At 48.2% G+C, this 21,762-nt stretch overlaps 1 protein-coding gene across 1 annotated transcript; it reads right to left on the bottom strand.

Annotated features, from left to right (window-relative positions):
- Positions 1 to 3,787: 3,787 nt before the first annotated feature.
- On the bottom strand, positions 3,788 to 20,005 carry Gdf6 (growth differentiation factor 6). The gene is made up of 2 exons (XM_021161619.1): positions 19,580 to 20,005; positions 3,788 to 5,201 (listed from the first exon to the last, which is right to left on the bottom strand). Exons 1-2 carry the CDS (start codon positions 19,989 to 19,991, stop codon positions 4,252 to 4,254), a joined length of 1,362 nt encoding a protein of 453 aa, XP_021017278.1. The 5' UTR covers positions 19,992 to 20,005; the 3' UTR covers positions 3,788 to 4,251.
- Positions 20,006 to 21,762: the final 1,757 nt, after the last annotated feature.

Below are 21,762 nucleotides of genomic sequence, written 5' to 3'. Positions count from 1 at the left end.
GGGTATGGGGGACTTTTGGTATAGCATTGGAAATGTAAATGAGCTAAATACCTAATTTAAAAAAATGGGGAAAAAAGCAATAGGTTGCTATTGAATCTTTTGCTTTTATACATTGAAAACTAATGTTATATAATTTGGTCAGGAAGCCACTGTGCCCATACCTGTCATCACAGCCCTTATGAGGCTGGGGACGGATGATCATAAATTCAGGACCAACCTGGGGTGCATGGTGAGACATTTCCCAATGACAAGGACAAAAAAAAGTTTATGATTCATTTTTTCATTATACCAAAATTCTGTATTTATCCATGTATCTCTATTCATCCATGTGTCATGTATCACTTCATGTGTTAGTGACTAACTGGATTACACAGTGAATTACTTGGTGTGTTGCCTACTACTACTACAATTCAGAGAAAAAAAGCAAATGAAGCAAGATATTTCTTAAAATGCAAATATCTCTAATCTTAAGGGCTACAATATATTTATATCTTTTTAGATAATTCAATTAGATTGTGTTTCCCCTAAGTTAGGGCATAAACTTTCTGCTAGAGGGAATAATGGAAGCTTAATTGTACAGAAAGGGAAAGGGGGCATGAAATGAGGCTAGGGACTGGAATTAGGAAGTTGGGGGAATTGGGTATTGTGATAGGAAGAGTGGAAAAATGTGAAGACTTCCTAGCTCTGGGAAAAGGCCTGCTCAGAGGAAATGGAAGGAGTCCATAATGTTTTCCCAGGTGACCAGATGCAGGAGACAGTGTCTTCAAATTTTTCAGTTTGGGCAAATACATCATTTACAAAATGATTAGGAATTCATGAGACATTGATTCCATCAGGAAAAGTTTAAACAGCCCACTTATATATAACCAATCATCTGGAACATATCCTACTTGTAAATTGATCATTATTTTAATAATCAGAACTCACAAACATCACATTCAAGACAGTGGTAAAGTCTAGAAAATTCCAAAGCCCAGCAATGGCTTAAACCATCTTAAGTTTGGCTTAAACTTTTTCTAGAAAGCTCAAAGCTAGCAACTCTGAATTGAGCATCTCCCTATGTAATTTTCCAGATGCCATTTTCTGAGCTGTCACCATGCACAAATCAGCTGGGGTGACATTCTACAAGACTGCAAACGTTGCTACCATGCCTTGTGGCAGGTTCTGCTCTACCCACCAGCTGTCAATCCTTTAACACTGTGGCTAACTATATATTGTCTGTGCAGGCATATGGGGACCAAAAAGACAAGTAGATCTTTGGGTCCTCTCATTTGGAAGACTGAATTTAAATCTGAACAACCACCTCTGGACCAGACAGTTGCTAGCAGGCTGCTTAAGTTCTCTGCACCTCAGTTACTCTTCTATAAAAGAGGCTACATTGATCCTATCTGATGGGGTTTCTGAGTGGCTCAAGGTTAACAGGTTCAACAGCTCCTGTGCCTGACATATGATCTTTCAGACTTGAACTTAATCAACAGTCTGCCAATGTGCAATAAACACAAACAAAAACCACACTGTATGGATTGCCTGTGGTTCATCAGAGATGTGAGTGGTAATTACAGGAATGAGCAGGTCCCAGAGATGCACCAAGCTGTAGAGCACATACTTAGCCTTCGGGAACTCCTAGGTTCAAGAAGAAACTACAGAAGACTCAAATTCCTACTTAGTTTTTGGGGGGTTTTTGGTTGTTGTTTTGTTTGTTTGTTCTTTGTTTTTTCGAGACAGGGTTTCTCTGTGTAGCCCTGGCTGTCCTGAAACTCACTCTATAGACCAGGCTGACATCAAAATTAGAAGTCTGCCTGCCTCTGCCTCACAGATACTGGGATTAAAGGTGTGTGCCACCACTGCCCAGCCCTACTTAGGCTCTTGACACCCTGGGATAGGACACAGGTTGTTCAACAGTGTTAAACAGCTGGTCGGGATTTGGCTTAAATTTTATGAGTTAAAAATTTATGTAAGTAGTAATTAACAGTAAAGTAAAATAATGCTCATAACAGTAGCCTTTAAAACAATTAGTGTCTTCCAATTGGTACTGGAACAAAACACTGTGAACAGTAATTTCTTGAGAAAATGATTTCTATAGATCGACATAAACCAGGCTGAGTTATTAAGGGGGAAATGAGTTTAATAAGACAGAATTAACCAGATTCCTTATCGTCCAAGAAGGTATACTATAAAATGTTCTGGATATTAATCGACCTCCAGTAACTTTAGTGTTGTCAAAATCTGTATTATAGTGAGGTAGACAGTTTCAAAAAAAACTCTCCATTAGACACACTTAAAATTTTGTAATAATATTTAAGAAAATGATAACATTATGAAAGAACGAAATATCTGATTAATGCTTAACTTTGTACAACTCGAATATAAACTTTAAAAATATTAGAAATTATAACATTTGAGTGCATATAACGTTTTGTACATTAAGATGAATTGCATGTTTTCTCTTTGCACTTTCAGTCACCTTAAATAAACAAATATATACAGCCTCAACAGAACAGCAGTGCATCCAAAGCAAATGTGCATTTAAGTTATTTCTCCTGGCCAAGTCTTGTGTTTTCTCCCTTACCAGTTATATGACCAGTATTAGCATTCAGACTGTTTCCTTGACAGTTTGTCGTTCTCGGAACCAGACAAGAAACAGATTTCAGCGCGGAGAGAGAGCAAACCAGTGGGGGGAACCCAGATCAGTCTGCAATCATTCACTCAAGGTCCTCAGTTTAAACTGTTCCATGGACAAACATGAGGAAGCTCACTTCCCAAAGAGACTCTGTCTAGGCGATGTTTGAAAATAATCGTGGTACAGACTATGGGAAGGATGGAGATTTGGACTACTTGGGAACAGGTATTTCCCGTGTTCTGTCTCTTGCTTCCTTCTGGTTTCTTTCCTGGTGCCCCTGCACCCCAGTTTCCACCCCAAACTCAATGTAACCCTCAACTCACAGCTCCTCATTACTAAGGTTTAAAAACAGCACCTAACTGGTAATTACAATCTAAAATGTTTCTCTAGGGGGAGCCCTGGGCTATTGCTGGCTGGTAATCTCTCAGGAATGTCAGAAAGAGGAGAGGGGACTTAAATTTTAAGAAACTTCAGAGGCAGAGGCTCCTGGCCCTTTCATCCTCCTTCCCTGCTTGGGGCCTGGTCCTTTATCTCCATCCTCCTGTGGGGCCCTCCTCTCCCCTCCTGATGTAGCCCTTCCACCTTTCAGGTCCTTTCCTCCTCCTCCTCTTTCCTTCTTACCTTAATTATAGAGTTTCCACCCCTCTCCATTTAAGGAGGGGGGAAAAATTGCCTTAGAAGGAGATGCTGGGATTTTGGCAAATTCTGTTTAAAGAAGCCACTGAGAAACATCCATGACCAAGAGCTTTTGGGTGGGCGACCCCAGCCTTGGGTAATGCGCCTCCGTGTCACCCGGTCAGAGGTAGGCCTTGTGGTTTCTCATTATCCTTCACGGGGTTCCACACGGACTAATTCTTGTCATTCCATCCATACCAAATCCTCCCCCACCCCACCCCACCCCCACCCCCCACCAGCAACAGAAAAGGCATCTGGAGGTCTGAGCCCACAGCGGTGGCAACTCCCTGTTCCCTTCGCTGGGAGAGGCCAGGACAGAGCTGATAAATTCGTGGGGAGTGGGGATGCACAGAGCTGAGAAGGAGGCAGCTTGGGCTTCTCTAAGGGTAAGACCCTTCCTGACTCACTGGCTTCTCTAAGGGTAAGACCCTTCCGGACTTGACTGCGTATTCCTTTGGTCGGCTCCCCAAATACTTCCTGTGAGGTCAAGGACGCCAGCTGGGACTTGGCTGGAAAGACTCAAAGGTCTCACTTTCTTACACAGGTAGAAACAACCAATCTGAGATGCGGGCAAAAGTAATAGGTTATTTATCTTATTCCCTCCTCCCCCAATCCACAGAACACTTGTGAACAGATAAGCATCTCCCCTCCTTCCATGTCCTATCAAAACCAAGGAGACGAAACAAAACAAAACAAAACAAACAAGGAAACAAAGCCATAATAAAAGAAAGAATCCTTCTTGTCTAGTCTTTCCAGGCTGGCAAGGCAAAGTGTGAAACTCTTAGCTGCTTCTGGGTTGGGGGTTGGAAGGTTCTGGGAAGACTGGGCTGCTTCTTACTGTGCTCCTACTTTCAGGCTGTCCCCCACCTGTGGCCTCTTCCAAGCCAGCTCCTGCTCCTCTCTCAGCAGTCAGGCCTCCCGCCATGGTCCCTGGCCCAGGCGGCGGGACAGCACCGCTACCTACAGCCGCAGGACTCCACCACCATGTCCTCGTACTGCTTGTAGACTACATTATTGCCCGCGTCGATGTACAGGATGCTAATGGGAGTCAATTTGGTGGGAACGCAGCAGCTAGGCGGGGTGGAGCCCGGGTCCATGGAGTTCATCAGTGTCTGGATGATGGCGTGGTTAGTGGGCTCGAGGTGCGAGCGCAGCGGAAAGTCGCACACGCCCTCGCAGTGATAGGCCTCGTACTCTAGGGGCGCGATAATCCAGTCGTCCCAGCCTAACTCCTTAAAATTCACGTGCAGAGGCTTTCTGCTGCAGCGCAGCCTGGACTTTTTGCCATGTCGCTTGCCGTGACGGCTGGCGAAGGCGGTGCGTCGCCGCCGGCGGCCGGGCGAGGGCAGCCAAGATCCGGCGTCTGGGGAGCCCGACGGCGCTGGCCATGACCCCTCGGCTCCCGCAGCCTCTGCAGAGCCCAGCTGCTCATGCATCTCAGTGAACAGGTTCTTGCGCTGCGATCTGGTGAACACTACAAGAAGGGCGCGCTCCTGGGGCGGCCGCACCCTCCGACCGAAGCCCAGACTCCGCAGGTCCAGAGGCGGTGGCTGCTGGGAACCCCTCGCGCGCGCCCCCGTATCCCCGGCGTCCAGCTCACCCCAGGCTGCCCGCAACTCCAGGCACAGCTGCTTCCACGGCTGAGGGCGCAGGCCCTGCCACACGTCGAAGACTTCCCAGCCCGCCTGGGTTGGTTCCTGAGGATCCAGGGTCCTGGCGTCCAGTAGCAATGGGGATAAACAAGGGAAGAGCTGCAAGTGCAGCGGTCGGGCCGGTAGCCCCCAGGGCGTTGGGGGCGCCTGGCGATAAAGCCTTAGCTCTGCGCCCACCAGCTCTTCTTTGTCTGAGAGTGTGGACACATCAAACAAATACTTCTGTCTCCGGAGAGGAGTGTGCGAGAGATCGTCTGCGAGATAAAAAATAATTACAGTCAGTTTCACTTACGGGGAGATCAGCCCGGTGCTCTTCGGCAATCCCCAAGAGGAAGTGGGAAGGAGGGGGCAGGCAGCCTGGGAGTCCAGTTCAGCGGCCCCAGGCTCCTGCCTGGACCATACCTACATTCTGTGGTAAGGAGCCACACCAGGCTGGACTTCTTCCTCATCTCAGCTGCTGGCTGGGACAGAAGTTTGTACTCCTGTTGTAAGAGGCGGCCTCCCTGGGCTCCCTGTCAGCAGGCTGTGTAACCACTAATATGCCCTTGTGGCCGCAAGTCTGGGCTATGCTTCCCTAGCCCTTCTGTCCAGTAACTTTCAGCATTAACGCCTCAAACGTTCCCTCTTCCAAGGGGCCATCCCACACCACCTTGATCCAAAACAGCCTCCCTGGCCCAGTATCATAAGACCTTGGCTTATTATCTTTCTGCCACTTGAAATTATCTACAATTATCCCGTCTATATTTGTCATAAGGTCTGTCTTTCCCAAGCAACCCTCATCAACGTATAGAAGCGAAGAGGATAGCAAGTCCTTGCTTACCACAGACCCATAACGCTGGGAGACCTAGAACACACACAGGACAATAGACATGAAACTTGTAGAAGCGTGATTTTCAATTTGCCCTTAAAAAGTATCACTGACCAAGTCTGATTGTCTAATCGATATCTAAGAACAGGACTTGGGCATGAGGCTTTTGGGTACTTATTATGAACCCCTTTCCTTCAGACTCCAAAGCGATTTATAGTTAGGATTATTCTATAAACCCACTAGTCCAGGGTCATATTGCTACCCCCACTACAGTGTTGCTGGGATGTTTTAGGGCCAGCATGATGCAAACAGGGTGGAGTTGCTGTGTCACTTCTTTCTTTTCCAATCTTTTTCTTCCTTCCAACAAATAAAAGAGTGATGCTGCTTTCGGAAGTAAAGACAAACTAGCACTTTTATCTATTGAGATCTTTCCATCCGTGGGAAATAGGCATTCCTGGAAAGTGAAAACCTCGACCAGGGATTCCTAGACACAGGCAGGGACATGCCCCACCCCTTCTCCCCACCACCCAATCTGATATTCTGTTTTTCAATCAATCTCAAAGATTCATTTCTTGGTTACAAGTGAGAAAAATACATTTGTGAACCATACAGCCTGGCAGACTCTAAAAATTCCAAGGCAAATTCTTTAGGACGAATGGAATATTAGACCTCTTTTTCTGACACATTTGTGCATGCAGCCAACATCACTTCAACGTGCAAGGCAGAAAGCTAAGCAGATTTTCCTGGGCTGCCTTCCCATAAAATGTTTACAACCCAGCAAATACAAAAATCCCCAAAGCCCCCTGCTTTCCCCAGAAGCTAGTAAAGTTTGGGTCAATTTCAATAGTAAAAGTATGGCCAGATCCATTCCGACCCTCACTGCCTGTCCAGATGTAGCCTGGGGACATATAGCCCACGGACACTGGCTCTGGAACGTCAGCCACACCCAGTCAGCATGCTGGGCTAACTGCTGGCCGGCTGCCTCTAAGGCGCATGCCTGTACCTGAGGTGGAGCTGTGGGAAAGGTTGAAAAGGAGAGGCGAAAAGGGAAGAGCTGCTGCAGGAAGTTGATTTATGGAAGCCAAGACCTTCAAACCAGCCCTGGGGGAGCTCAACACACTTTATTTTCCTTCATAGAAAGCTGTGGCTGAGGTGGTGCTCCGCCACTGCCCAGATCAGTGTATCTGCCACCTTAGGCTTCACTTGCTCCCTCTCTCCCCAGTTCAGGGTGGGACAGACAAACTGCCAACACATGCCGTTCCAACTAAAGGTCCCGCCGCCGGCTGACACAGTTCTAACCTTGACTCCATTGCACAGTTCAATAGAGTAGATAGATAGTGGTCCCATTTCTATGGTGGGAAAACCAAGGTTTGGGGAAATTGCCTAAATAAGTGATGAGGTCGAGGGCACCACTTAGTTGTGCCTAGATCCAACGCCTGGGAGTTCAGCAGCAAGTCCCACTGCCTCCGCACTGTAGGCCAAATATAGAACTCTAGAAACAACCAAGAGTGGGAGGGACTAAAGGGAGGGGGATACAGACCAAACTGCATTTGTGGAGCTTGTTGGGAATAAATCCTGGTCGCCCTTGGGAAATCATATCCATCTATGTTTTCATACTTGGTTGTTGGCCAGAGACCACGGACAGGTATAGTGAGGTTTCTGCTTGTCTCTCCTGCAACATGGAGATATCGTTCTTTTGTTTCCATTCATTTGGTTTGGTTTGGTTTTTAATTTGCTTGTTTTTTTTCAAGACAGGTTTCCTTGTGTAACCTGGCTTTCCTGGAACTCACTCTGTAGACCAGACTGGCCTTGAGCACACAGAAATCTGCTTGCCTCTGCCTCCCAAGCGCTGGTGCCACCCCCACCTGGCTCCTATCTTTTCTTTCTATCTGTCTGTCTTTATTTCTTTTTTTAAGTAAGGTAGTAAGTAGTCTGCACCTCTGAATCAAAATTGAAACAAGCATCTGGGAGGGGGGAAGGAGAGAGGGGGAGCAGGGGGGGTGGAGGAGGAGGAGAGAGGCGGAGCAAGAGAGAAGCTAGAGAGCCAGAGGATAAGAGCTAGAGAAAGGCTCTTGTAGATTCTTCAACCTTAAGTTGTCGCTGACCTATCTTGTAAGACTCTCCTGCACATTCTATTATTCTAGAACTGGAGAAAGAATGCAGGTATGGCCTTCAGTCGCCATTTGTTCCCTTTTCTTCCTGTACTAGTCTACCTCGTGACAGTCCCTACCTGAACACTTACAGCCAGCCACCCAGTCAGAACACCCCTGCATCCCAGGGAAATAAACACATGAGTGGCGTCATCCTCCCTTGAGAAGACAGGCTGCTAAAGAATCTACCTGGGTCATCAGACTGGGCTAAGCCATAAATCTGTAGCCCAGGAACCTGGAGATCAGTCAAGGGTGGTGGCCATTAATAACACACACACACACACACACACACACACACACACACACACACACACACACACACACACCATACACACCAAATACTAAACAAACAACAAAAACAACCTAGCATCCTAAGAACTTGTTAGAGACAAAAAAATAAATAAAAATTCAGATTCCAGAGGCTTAGGGGGATGCCTTTCTAGGAACATTCAAATGATGCTTATTCCGTTGGCTCAGGGACTCAGTCTCAGAGGACCACCTACACAGGTAGGGATTGAACTTCCCATCTTGTGGGGAGAAGAGTCACTGCAGTAGAGAAAGAGGAAAGCACCCAGATGCAGGGCAAGACCCAAGACACCTAGACCATGTCATTGTCTCTCTAGGCTTCTTCTAGTCCATAGAAACACTGATAAGTTTTGATAATTTCATCCGCATGCCTTCTCAGCAGATCTCCAGAGCCTCTAACTCCTAAGCACAGGACCCAAGAAGGTAGCTACTCTCTACAGGTGCCCTCCAGAGCACATTTCCCACATGTCTGAACCTGCTTTGGAGCCCCATGCAGCAAAGACATAGCCAAGAAGAGGCATACCATAGGTCTGGATTATAGAGATCACCAAGCAGTAGTTACAGATGCTCCAAATACTTTACCAGCTGGCCTGGCAAACAAAAGCCCAGCCCAGCTGCCATGGGTCACCTGTGGCCAGGAAGCCGACCCTGGCCCCATAAGCACGTAAGACTGAGGAGAGATGAGGGTGGTGGCAGCAAATGACTCCCTCCCTCACACAACTGTCCACTGTTGGCTTCTGATCTATAGCACATTCTCATAAAGCATCTCACAAGTGTCTTCAAAACACTTGTCTGCATTGGGCTCTTTGGGTTGGAGAATGGTCAGTAGTCCATCAGGAAAGACTTCTGCTTGCCTCAAGCTAAGTTGTCTCACAGCACAGCTCTCACCTCCGTCGACCGAGTTCTCCTGAGCACCGGACTCATGAGTCTCTCAAGGCGTAACTGCAGGGATTTTCTGCTTCTCCTTTTTCTCCAGAAGATGAGTAGAGAAGAGAGGAGGAGGGAAAGGAGGAGAAGTCCTAATGGGCATCTGAAGAAAATTTTTACATGTCTCTAGCTGGCAAAATACAAATATGGGCAAAATGAAAGTTCTGACAATTCGGGTGTAAAGGGTCTTGGTTTTGCTTTGTTTGTCTAACTGTGAAAAAGTCTCCTATTCAGTCCAGACTGGACTGGAGTTCTCCACCCTCCAACCTTCTCCTTGTTGTACTATGATTACGTCATCCAGAAGTTTTAAAATTTCAAATAGGAGGATGTTGACCAAAAGACGTCTCAGTCAGAATAAATATAAGTTAAGAAGCTGAAGGTTTAACTAGAGAAGAAGGATCCAGAGTGATTATGGAGACAGGCGTTCTTAGACAGGCAGATGCACAAGGCTATGGTGGGCACAGTAAATAGCTGAAGGACTCTAGAGGCAAACACTAAAATGGAAAGGAAAAGATGTGGCCAGGGAGTCCACAGACATCCTGAGCTTAGGATACAAAGCAGCATATTCCATCAGTACACTGGAGTTACTCCTACCTAAGGGGTTGCCAGCCAGCCAGCCTTCATAGAATTCCTAAAAATCTGAAACTCACAGAGGGGAAAGGATCAGAACTGTTTTCCCAAGACATCACTGGGACCTTATACAGTTGGTGACCCTCTTGAGGATTCAGCTTGAATCTGTTTTTTCCCAGGGACCAGAACCAAAAGTTTGTATGCAATTCCAATAGGATCAGCAGGCCTTTTATACCTTGACTGGCACCTCATTCTCTACATGAACTGAGATTCTGTGTATAGATGTTGGTCAGACTCTGGCAAGCTCCTCCATCTGCCTGGCCATGCCTTCTGCGCCAGGAAGCACAGGATCTGTAGGTAGACTACAGCTTAGAGAGCTCAGAATATGTGACCTTTCCAACTCACACATGCTAAGGAGGATGAGGCCGTGGGGTGCAAAGACAATCAGTAGCCCATCTTTGCAAAGAACACTCCAGACTCTGAAACTAAGCTTCCTTCCTAACCCTAACTTATTGTGGACCCAGAAGTAGCTTTGGGTGCTAACTGTGCCAGGTTCATGGAACTCAGAGCTTTGATAGCCTCTCTCAGATCCCTTCAGCAAGCATTTAAGCTAGGCTCCACTGTTATAGTCATTTCCAGGAAAGAAACTTCAGAGCACCAAGACTTAACTTAGCCTCTTGCAACCAGTAAGAGATGAATTGCACTACTTCCAAGAGCTCCATCTCTCAGGACTCCTCTACACAGGCCTTGATGGTGCAGTGGAAAGAAAAGAAAGGGGCAGCCTGCACTACTTAAATTTTGGTCCTCAATCAGATCAATACTTGACTGTGATGCAGTTTTCCCTGGATGGGTCACCTTTTCCTCTTCTAGGTGGAAAACTTCGGAACTCAGACTTCGTGCATGTGTCTGGAGCAATGCTGGGTTCTCAGATCCGCCATCACCCTGACTGTGCAGACTCTGTCAAGTTAGAATATTCCAGGTGCACTCCCCCTATGGATAACGAAGGCCTGTGGTGACAATCTATGCTTGGGCTATTTACTGCGCCCCTAGGATACAATACTTCCTAGGCAGTCCAGAGCCCATCCTTGCAAACTCTGGCCCTTTGCTAAGAATTTTCATGAATAAAACGTTTTGGGACCATCCTACACAGCACCCCTGAATGTTCTTGCTTGACCCCAGGACCATAATTGACCACCTAGAGCATTGGTTGTAATATCAGACAGCCATGTAGAATTTACTAGGTGTTGGGAAAAATATAAATTTATATGATTCTTATATGATTCTCACAGTCACCTATGAATTAATGGTTACACATTTTGTGTGTGTGTGTGTCTGTGTGTGTAACAAAGCTAGGATTTTACATTGTACCCTGTAAGTATGTGTAAATACCGTGCCAGCTAAAAATTAAAAATGCATGTTTAAAAATCCCAGCAGTGGGGAAGAACGATAAGCAGGAGAGGCTAATGCCAGGAGACGAAGATAAATATTCCATGCTTTCTACAGTTGTGGAATATACAAAAATGTATGTGTGACATGGTAGTTGAAAGAGTACCAGATTGGGGGCGGGGGAGGCAACTGTTGGAAGCATAAGACATGGGGAGCAAGGTTGAGCAAAATGTCATGATACATACATTTCTTGTGCCACAGAAAGCTCACAAGTCCATTATTCTAGACAGTATTCCATAATATACATTGTAAATAAAAATAAAATTCACCTCTGAGAAAGCTATTGCTATAAATGAAAACCCAGGAGGCTTACCGGTAATGTTGGCACTGACAGTTTGGCTCCTGTACCTGTGGCATCACTGTAAACACAACTCTTGATCTCTGTGCACAGCTGAACCCCTGAGATGATTCTTGTTCATCTTCACTGCTCATGCTAGGAAGGAGGGGTGGCTCAGGTACCTGGTCTCCACGAGTCACACATTTCCTAAGCCGTTTAAGCTGAAAGTTCGCCAACACTACGACTTTTGGAAGACAACATAAGAAAGCATCTGTGTGTCTTCTACAAAGTGGAGACAGTGATGCTGGCTCACAGGGACACATAGGAGATGTGAGCAGCTTCTGACAATGTTATACATATGTTAGCTACTACTCACAGTGTGGATGAGCATGGTCACTTAAAGTCTGAGAGATGTCGTTTATTCCAGTCCTTATCTGTGACTTGGTGTCTTAATCACCTGACCTCCCAGTCTCATCTACAAAGTGGGAGAATCACCTATATATCTGGCAGGATCACTGTAAAGGTCAGAATCAAGGTATATTACGTGGTACAGGGAAACTTGCAGCCAACCTTACTACAATTATCTATAGTTTGGTAGGAAGAGATTTATCTATCATCTTCTGGGACTCCTTGAACAGCCATGGTCCAGTTATTTCCACTAGATCTCTAGGAGTAGAGGAAAAACATTGTTGGGCAACACAGGTAAAGAAAACAGAAGAACATCTGGCTCCTACCCATCTGATTGTAATGACAACCAAGGCCTCTGCAACAATAGCTTTGAAATTCATTTACAACACCACAGTGTCAGATGATGACACTCATTAAATTCCAGTCTTAAAGGCTGAATCACTCTTGTAGGTCTCCACCAGGCAGTAAGGCAGTGTTATCCTATGCAATAACCCATAAGTCTCCCTGGCTGAGCAAGTGAAGCCCTGAGGAACCTGTAATTCCTCTCTTGGGTATGTTTTGTAGGTGTGGTCTGTCCACAGAACCCATCACTGGTAGTAACAGAAGGATATATTCCCTGTTTGTACCTGAAAAAGCAGAAACAAAACAAAACCCTACTCCTATGTGGAAGGGAGGAGGCCTAAAAAAGAACACCTGAGTCTCAGTGCTGATGGTGGTACACTACATCTGTCAGTAATAAGATCACTTTGGTGGCTCTGTCAGGATACACATCCTGCTCACACATAAACTGGTCCAACTTCTCAGAGTCTCTTGACTTTCTTGGTGCCTTCACTCACAGCTTGATGTATGTTTCAACGTTTTTGTCCTCTTCAATTCCAAGAGTGACCTGGGAACCATTCATGGGTTGCCTGATTTTGTTCCTTTCTTCCTTTTTTTCTTCCCTTCATTTACTCCTTGGCATGGTGGCTCTATGCTTTCCTCCTCACATGAACTTGGATCTGTAGGCTCCTGGGTTAGGGTCTCGTCACCTGCCTGGACCCAGCAGAGAACTCCTGATGGTACCTCAGGGTCTGCTTCAGTGGGAAAAAGTGAAGTTCAGAAAGGAACCTACTCTCGCCTGACATCATTGATCCTTGGTCCAGCCTCAAAATGATAACTCCAAACTCAGTCTTGCTAACTTCTGGGCAGCTACAAAGGAAAAGAGCCGGCTCTCTGTGAGTACTGAGTACAGCAAATGGAAGCCTAGTTTTGTCTTGGCAGATGAAATATTTACTTGGGAGCTAAGTTCCTAAAATTTCTTTGACTTTGTTGGGGAGACAGGGACTAATCAAGGTCAAGGACAGTTGACCTGGCATTTGTCTTTTCAGCTGTGTCTCACCTGGAGCTCCCAACCACAACAGTTTAAAGTTTAACTGAGCCACATACAGGACCTCAAAACTACCTCTCCTAGCTCCCACTCATCCTCTGCAAACTGTAGAGGTAGCCAGTGCCACAGGGACCCAAGTCGACACTCTTTCCTAAGGGCCAGGACCAAGTTGAAGGTGGCTTTTCCGGAAATGTGGGGATTGAATCTACAAAGAGCTCAGCAGAAGTGACACCACATTTCCTGGTAAGAGTTACTGATGGGGATGCATGAATCTTAAAGCTCTCCTAGAATCTGCAATTCAACCCAAGCCTCTTCAGCCCAGAAGCAAAAAGGTAAGTGGATGTTTTATGCAGCTCCTCTTCCCAGCTAACCCTGTAGCAGCAGAAGGCAAAGGTTCAAAGATGCACCGGATGGCGGGCAGATTTTTGTGTTCCCATTTCCCAAGACTCCTGCTTTGAAAAAGTCTCCATAATATTCTTTGATGGACTGGGTGAGGTGCAGTCTCTGAAGAAGGGATTCCTCTAAGTCACTCATCTTGCTCTATCTCTCAACAATGTAGCAAAATGAGATTCCTGGTGTCAGCTGCAGATCACAGTTGGGAAGTTTTGTTTTGTTTTGTTTTTCAGGTTTTCTCCCCCACTGAGCTTCCAAGCTCCAGTCTATTGGAAATTGGGCAGCGCTGGACCACATCTCTCCCTTAGAAACTTGCTGTACAAAACACTGCTCCTTCTTGCCCTGTCCTGCCTTATGCCCCTCTCTTCAACCTCAGTGGCAACCAATTAGTGCTAGAAGCCCTCCCTTCTCTGCTCTTGTACACCACTCAGGTCTGAAATGTTGTCCTGCCTCAGATGCCAGTCTCTAACTGCACAGCCAGAGCCTCTCTCTCCACCAAGCAGTTTGCAGTCTTTTTAAAGCTCCTGCAGTCCCTCCTTGACAAGTGGACCTGATTCTCCACCCCAGGCAGTACCAATGTGTGTACCTGAAATCAGAAGGAACCCATTAGGGCAATGAGGACCTATTTAATTCCAGTAAACAGAAGACATAATTTAGCTCAAATTGAACTTAAAAATAAACATACAGGGTTTACACTGGGGCTGTCAAAGGATCTGCGATGAGTCCTTACTCCCATGTTCTATACCAAAAGGACTGTTCCTTGATTCCACAGAATCGCAGTTAGTGCTGGGTTGTTAAAAAGCAAAGCGGTTATCGAACTTTTTATTGTTCTTGAAAGCACCTAGGAGTATGGTTGAATCGACAGAGGTTGATACAAACAGCAGTCTGTCAGGAAGCAAGACTTCCTTTATCTGGCACATTTCTATCATCGCCCCATCCACCAAACACTAAGTCCCTAGATGAGGCTGACTATGGAAGAGGTGGGGTAGCACCTGAGAACTCCAGGTGGAGGAAACAGGTTACTCTAAAGTTCCTTGCCATGGAAGACCCGAGTTCCCAGAGGATCCAGGGATACTGATGCTCTCTGGTCAGAAGGGATGGCTTTCCGATCCTGATTCATTTAGGAAGGGAGAATTCACAAAACGTACATTGCTTGGATAAATTTTGTTTTTCTTAATATGCAGGAACAAAAAGGGTATTAGGGCATGATTTCCTTCCCCTCCCCCACTAGCGATTACACCCTGGGCAAAAACTCCAAACTCCCTGAGCATCCAGAGAAGGGGATAACCTTTGATGTCCTCAGATAAGCCTTCCTGGCTAAGATTCTTCCTGCAACCTGCACTCTGACCACACAGGATTCCCAGTCTATTTAGCATCTTGCCTTTTCCCTTTTGTTCCCCTTTAAAGATCCAAAGACAGCAACTGGTGTTGATCTATAAGCCTATGGGTTTGGGGATTGGTTTATGGCCTTAAATATACCTGAATCATTCCATCTAGAAGAGTGGACAAAATTTGGATTTTAAGACTTCCTTGTCCTACCCAGGGCTTTCCCCAGAACCTCAGATTAACCCAACTAGGAAGATCCTTCAGCCTGAACTACAAAGCCAGCTCTGTGCCCAGCCCTCTGCCCGCACCCCTCGTACACACTCACTTGCACGCTTAGCAAGCCCCTTCCAAGGCTGTTCTCTCTTTCCGGGGAAATAAAGCCTAGATTGGAACCTTCTGCCCAGCTTCCTCACTTGGCCGTCTGGTATGAATTAGTGTTTTTATAAGGGACTCAAACAAATCGAATACAAGGTCACCAAATAATTAACAGTTGCGAATTCCCTCCGTCCCCATTAAAATACTTCCCTGCTTATATTTCATTTTCTGTTTGCCAACGACAACAGGGTACAGGCAAATGTGCTAGTGCTGCTAGGTTGATTGCTCCATGCGGAAAGCAGCACAATGTAACAGGCAAACTTCAATAGCAGGAAACTATGAAGCACTAGATCGCCCTCCTCTCTCCAAAGCCTGCCTGTCCCTAGCACACTTCTGCCTCCCTGTAATCTCTGAGCTGAAGATAAAGAGCAGACTCTCCCTGGCGGGATTCTAAGGGTGCCCAGCTCCAAAGGATGCTTTCTTCTCTTCTTTGGTGTTCTCTGTTCTTTGCTGCCTTCTTTCTGTAAGCAGGTTTGTATCAACAATACAACAATAGTAACTATTCTTATTTCAAAGTCTCTGGAAAAACTAGCCTACAGAAGTAACGTTAAACTCAATTTGCTCCTTTCATCTTTGATGCCTTGAAAGTTTTGCATATATATATGTATATATATACATATATATATATATATATACATGTATATATACACACACATAACATAAATTGCAAAGTAGGACCTTTCTCAAGCTCAGTCCCCCCCACCCCCTCTTGGCTGGCTGGAAGTGGGGTCCCAGAACTACTGGTCTTCGTAATTTCTTATCTAACCTGGCTCACTCTGATCCTGTGATCTCAGCTCCACACCAACACAAACACACTTTCTCATTTCTACTTATCCAAAATATTTTTTTGAGGCACAGCATGAAACCGTGTTAAAAAGATCATCCATAAAGTAGTTTTTGCCTCTGCTAAATAAATACAAGGGGAAGCCAGGCACAGCACATTTTCAGACCCTTGCATCCAAAGCTCCAAAAGAACTGCCAATTGGGGCTTTAAGTACCACAGAAACACATCAAGCCAGAAAGAAAATCTCACCTTTACCTTAAAAAAAAAAAAAATTCTGCATCTCGGCATACTTCTTACAAACTTCTTGTCGTTATCCCATCCACGCATACAGTATTTATCATTCAGAGTCTAGACTCTTATGCCAGTCTCACCTCTCACAAGCTGTGTGACCTTGAACAACTTAATTTCTCTGTCTTTCTTAATTCACCTCTAAAGCAACGCAGCAACAGTAGCCGAGAAGTACATGGGCTCATTCCTGTCGTCATAGCTTTTAGCACAGTGCTTGGCCCACAGGAAAAGCTCAATCAATCCTGGCTACTGTTATTTACCCTTTCAAAGCTTGCAATAAGGCCTCCTTCGGGACGAGTGGGACAGGGAGCAGCAATCAGGACTGGACAGAAGGCTGCTGGTGACTCTATGGAGCTATCGCTCTCTTGTTTATTCCAGCCCTCCCATTCTCAAACACCAGTTTCAGGTATAACGTTAAAGTACCCATGTGAGCAAGACCTTTAATCAATTCTCTGCGAGTGTCTTGGAGCATTTGAACGGGCTTCAAGGCTCCTCCTCTAGAGGTACTCTGGGCTTCTGAGCTCCGAGCCTACTCTACCACTCTGTGGTGATTTAAACCTCCCTTAGGCAAGGCGCCAACTTAGCAAGACCCGCTCAGCTCCCGGCTGGCCCTTTCTTTTTTCCTTGTCTACCCACTCAGGGCTTGGGGGAGGGGATGTTGAAAAGTTTGGCACGTTAAGAGCCCCCGCGCGAGAGGGGCGGAAGTCCTAGCCAGAAGCTGAGGATGCGCGGTTAGTGGGTCCCTTCCATCACGGGAGACTAGACACCGTTTGATGTGTTATGACATGAACCCTCAATTAGATCGCTGAGTCGAAACACTCCAATCAGGGGCCCAATGCTAAGCAAGCCCCGGAAGGTCCAACCCGAGGTCACCGCCGGTGACACATCAAATCAAAATCAGTGAGAGGGAAAGTGAGGTTTTCCCTTTATCAAGCTGGGGCTGCAGCCAGCAATCCAGCCCCTCCTCCGCACGCCCCTCCAGTCCCTCTCTGCACACCCCCCTCCTCCTCCAAGCTCCTTTACACCCGTGAGGCTTGAGACCAGCATCGCAACCTTCCAAGTATCCCAGCTGCCCTCTTACAGTTTTCTTTCGAACTTGGCAAGCGAGGAGGAGACAGAGCCTTTGAAGCTGCGGTCCTGGTCCTGGTGCTCTTGCGGCGTCTCCTTTGACTAGGGATCTCTGGCAGCCCTATTCTCAACGCATTCTGAGGTTGAAACCACAGTCTATCTGGCTTTATGACCATGGGTAGGGAACAGTGTTCTTCCCTTTCCCCAAACCTCACCTCGTGCTCCTGCTTGAAGAACCCGCGGGTTCCCAGCGCGATGCCTGAGCTCTAGGGTGTGTAGGTGCTGCGGTACAAACGAGGGTTGATGGGTGCTGGAGTCTTTGCAAGGTCTGGGGCCCCCAGAGACAGGCAGCTTTTCATGCTTTCTGAAATTCCAAAGTCCTACCTTGGAAGAGCACACACTGTCCTTTGGTCCTGTGCCAAGGAACTCTCAGGGAGTAGTGAACCAATGAGGGTGTCTGGCTGGGGTAAAATGGGAGAGCCTGACACTTCCCAGGAAAAGAAAAACGTACCTATCGCCTGGCAGCCTAGGCCTCTAGGATTTCTTCCCTTAAAGCAGTATTCTCTGACCTTCAGTCACTTCTCCTTTGGTGATGGCACTAGAGATGCTAGGTTAACAGAGAAGTTGCTGGGAGAGACTGCACTGCAGCGCGGTAGGAAGAAGCTGGCGCTGCAGTTAAAGTACCCAGGTCCAAGACCTAGTAGCAGCAATACGAAGAAGCCACGTGTCTTTGTAAAGGTGACTTTATTATTCCTAAAATCGTCATAAAATACAGCGGCGTTAATTTGCCATCGAGACCTTTCAGCAGCTCATAACCCAGCTGACCTCGGATTGTAGCTGAGTCCCTGGCTGGGCCAGAACTTTGGCTGGGAAGAAAAGCAGCTTCCAGAAAGCTGGATGCTGGAGATTGAATAGGGCTTGGGGCAGGTGGGGGAGGGGGACATTAGCCTACTCTGGAAAAATTCAAGGGAACAATTCAGGTAGATAGATGGAGCTGAGCAGACAATTAAGGTAGATAGATGTAGGTGAGCAGTTCCCTCAGTCCAATCCCGGGGACTCTTGAATTTCTGGGTACTTTCCACTGAACCCGAACCTGTGGCTCTAGGAACAGAGTCGAAGCTAAGTCTGGGAGTATGGGAAGTGCCTCTTACCTTCTCTGTACCTTCCTCTCAGTCCTTCGCTATTTCTCTCCTCCTCTCCTCCTTTCTTGCTTTTTCGGAATTACTTTTCCTCTCTAGGAGCCGGTGGAACTTTCCCCAATCTCTGAAGATTTCTCTGAGATGCTATGATTTCATTGCCCATGCTATGCTGTGGATCAGCGATAATAGCAAGAGGAGGAAGCTCAGAATCCTATAGACGCGAATGCATCCTGTCTGGCACAGGGGATGAAGATTGGGTCCCAAGATGCTCATCGATAGAAGGGTTGTCTGGCTGAGAAAGGTGGATGAGTACCGTCCTGTAGTACAGTAAGCACCAACAACTCCACGCTTTTATTGGTCCCAGTTTCAGCCCACCCCGAAGACGGTGGCTTGAAAACTATCATGTGTGAGAGGAGGAAAAATAAAAAACGGTGCCACAAGGCACTGGGTGCCCACTGGCTGATGTTTCCCCACACCCTACGCAGGACATCGGGTGAACCCACAGGGTTGCTGGATCTAGGCACTGCCTGACACCGATCCTAGACCGATTGACTAACTTGTGCTGGCTTTTCCTTGAGAGACAGGAGGCTCTCTAAAGCTCTCATGGATGCTCTAGGGCCCGCGACCCTCACAAGCTTTGGAGCCAGGGTCTCTCAGTCCTTTCTCTGGCCCTTCTCCCTTTCCCTTCATTTGCTCACCACTTCTTTTCCTCTATGCTTCCTCTGCTAGCTACCAGACCATTGACCGCCGCGATGCTTTCGGCAAAAGAGAAAACTGGAAGGAAAAGGAGAGAAGAAAAGTAAGAAAGTAGGGGAGGATTGCAGACTGGAGCAAAAGCTGCAGCTGCACTCAGAATTGGGGGCTTGAGAAAAGAAAAATAGGGGGGAGGTGTCCAAAATGCGAAGGGAATTCACAAAAGCAGTCTCCTGCCAGAGCCTGGGCAGCGCTCTGGCTGAGGAGCTCCAACTGGAGAGGAGTCGGGCGCTTTCTTTGCCACTTACCCAGTCCTCTGTCTACAAAGCTAGTGATCGTATTAGCTGACTTGGAAGACTGGAAAAAGCTGGCATTGATGCCCAGCTTCTCGGCAATGGAGTAAGTCTTGTAGATTGACAGCATGTACTCGTGAGGCACCACGCGCAGCCCCCTGCCCGGCGGCTCCTGCCCCTGAGGTTGTCTGGGCGGCCGCCGCCGGAGCTCCTTCTGTGGCAGCCCGTGTTCCGGGGGCGTCCGGCTCTCGGCACTCTCTTGTGGAGTCCGCTGCATCTTCCCTTCTTTGCGGTTCCCCACGTCTTTGGTGGAGTCCAATTCGGTGGAGGAGGAGGACGAGGAGATGGAAGCCTGCTGGAAACCCGGCAAATCCCAGAGGAAGCTGATGAGGAAGATCGCCCAGAGAAGGACCCTAGGAGTGTCCATGGCGAGCGAGTGGCTAAGTTTCTCGGAGAGGCGGCGGCGACAGCGGCGGCTGCGCCGGGCGCGAAAGGCACGGAGCGGCTGGACAGCGGCGGGGGCCGCGCTCCTCCTGCAGACTACGAGTGCGGGGAGCCGGGTAGCAGCTACACAAATCCAGGCCCTGCCACGCCCCCTCCCGCCCCTCGCCGGGAGGTGGGAAGAGGAGGGGAGAGCAGCGCTGCGGGGATGGGGAGGGAGGCGGGTAGTGCGGGCAGGAGGTGTGGGGTGGGGGGCGGCGGTGGGCTGGGGTGGTGGCGAGGTGAGAGCTGGAAGAGCGCCGCGGGGTCCGGAGCGCCTACTGGGCGAGCCAGAGGCGAGCGCCTCTGTCCCAGGGTTGGGGAGTCAGAGCCCGCAGGCAGCACCGGGGGCGGGCTGGCAGGGCGGGGACGCCAACCCTCGGCCGCCTGAGCCGGGGACCGTCAGTCCCCACCAGCTGCTCGAACTTCTCCAGGGACCCGGGGGAGCGGCAGCCGCGGCGGCTGGCTCGGAGCGGGGAAGGAGGGGTGCTGGGGGGGGGGGGGGGGCTTGCTGCTGCAGGCTGCGCCCTGGCTCCAGGCAGTGGCACCCTCTCTTTGCCACCCTACCCTCCTAGCGGGCGGTTAGCACCCTCTCACCCCCACCCCCACCCCCACCCCCGCCCGCAAGTTTCATCCCTGAGTCCCGAAAGCCAGGAGCAGGGGCCAGTCCTTCACAGCCCCCTTCTCTTGGTAGAATGCTGCTTTCCACAAAGACCCGCGTCAATTCCCGACCTTCGAGGTCAGGCAAAGGCCACCAGTCTTCAGAGTTTGGACCGGTGCTCGGAGCTGTCGCGCTCTCCTGCAGGCCCCAGGCTCTCCTCTCGCAGACCTCAATCTCTGGTGCTTGCTCCAGCTGCTTCATTTCTCGTTCGTGAGACCCCACACTTCTCTGGCCCCTTAGGGGCTTGACTCCCTCTTCTTCTGCACCCGTACTATTGTCTTCAGGAATTCGTCCTTCCCCCCAATTCCTTCCCATTCCGATTCGATATCTCTCCTCACCCCGTCCCTGCCCCCCAAATCTGCTTTTCTTTCTTTCTTTCTTTTTTTTTTTTTTTTTTTGGCTGTGGCCTCCCAACTCTCTGATCCCCACCCTCTCTCTCCCCCCTTCCACCAGACCCCTCCCTACGCAGCTCTACCCCAATCTGTTTCTCTTCAGTTCAGCCTCGCCCCATCACGAGTTTCCTTATCTGTCCCCAGATTCCCAGTGTCTTCCCCGCCCAGCGCCCGGCGGTTCACGGAGCCTGGACGTTGCTAGGTTTGAGCGTAGCTTCTCTCGCACAGCAATCTAGACCGAAGTTGTCCAGAGTCTTTACAGGGTACTCGCACACCATCTGTAAATGTGAGCAGTGGTTCCGCCATTCTGCTCCTCCTGGTTTCATGTGAGTCTCTATGGGTTCTCTCTGCCCTGGCCCTCTTGTCTTCTTTGGGACCTTGCAGGCCTGAGGATAATTTGGTCCTCTCTCCCCTTCCCTTTCTTCTGACTTCCTTAAGAGGCATGACACTCACCCTGGACACCTGCTGTGTCAGGCCTGGCTCTATGGCCTTAGCAAACAGTTTCACATAATCTTCATAACAAGCCTGAGACAAGGGCCGAATTATCTCTATTTTACAGACAGAGAAACTGAGGCCCATGATCACACTGCTCCTGTACTGTCAGTACTCCTCATTGCGAGGCTATTGAGAGGGGCTGCTCTGTTCTCTATCACTAGGGATTCTGG

The sequence above is a fragment of the Mus caroli genome, chromosome 4 (genome assembly GCF_900094665.2).
Source record: "Mus caroli chromosome 4, CAROLI_EIJ_v1.1, whole genome shotgun sequence".
Classification (NCBI taxonomy): Eukaryota; Metazoa; Chordata; class Mammalia; order Rodentia; family Muridae; genus Mus; species Mus caroli.
Note: the sequence above shows the minus strand (reverse complement) of the source record. Positions and strands in the feature narration are given on the sequence as shown.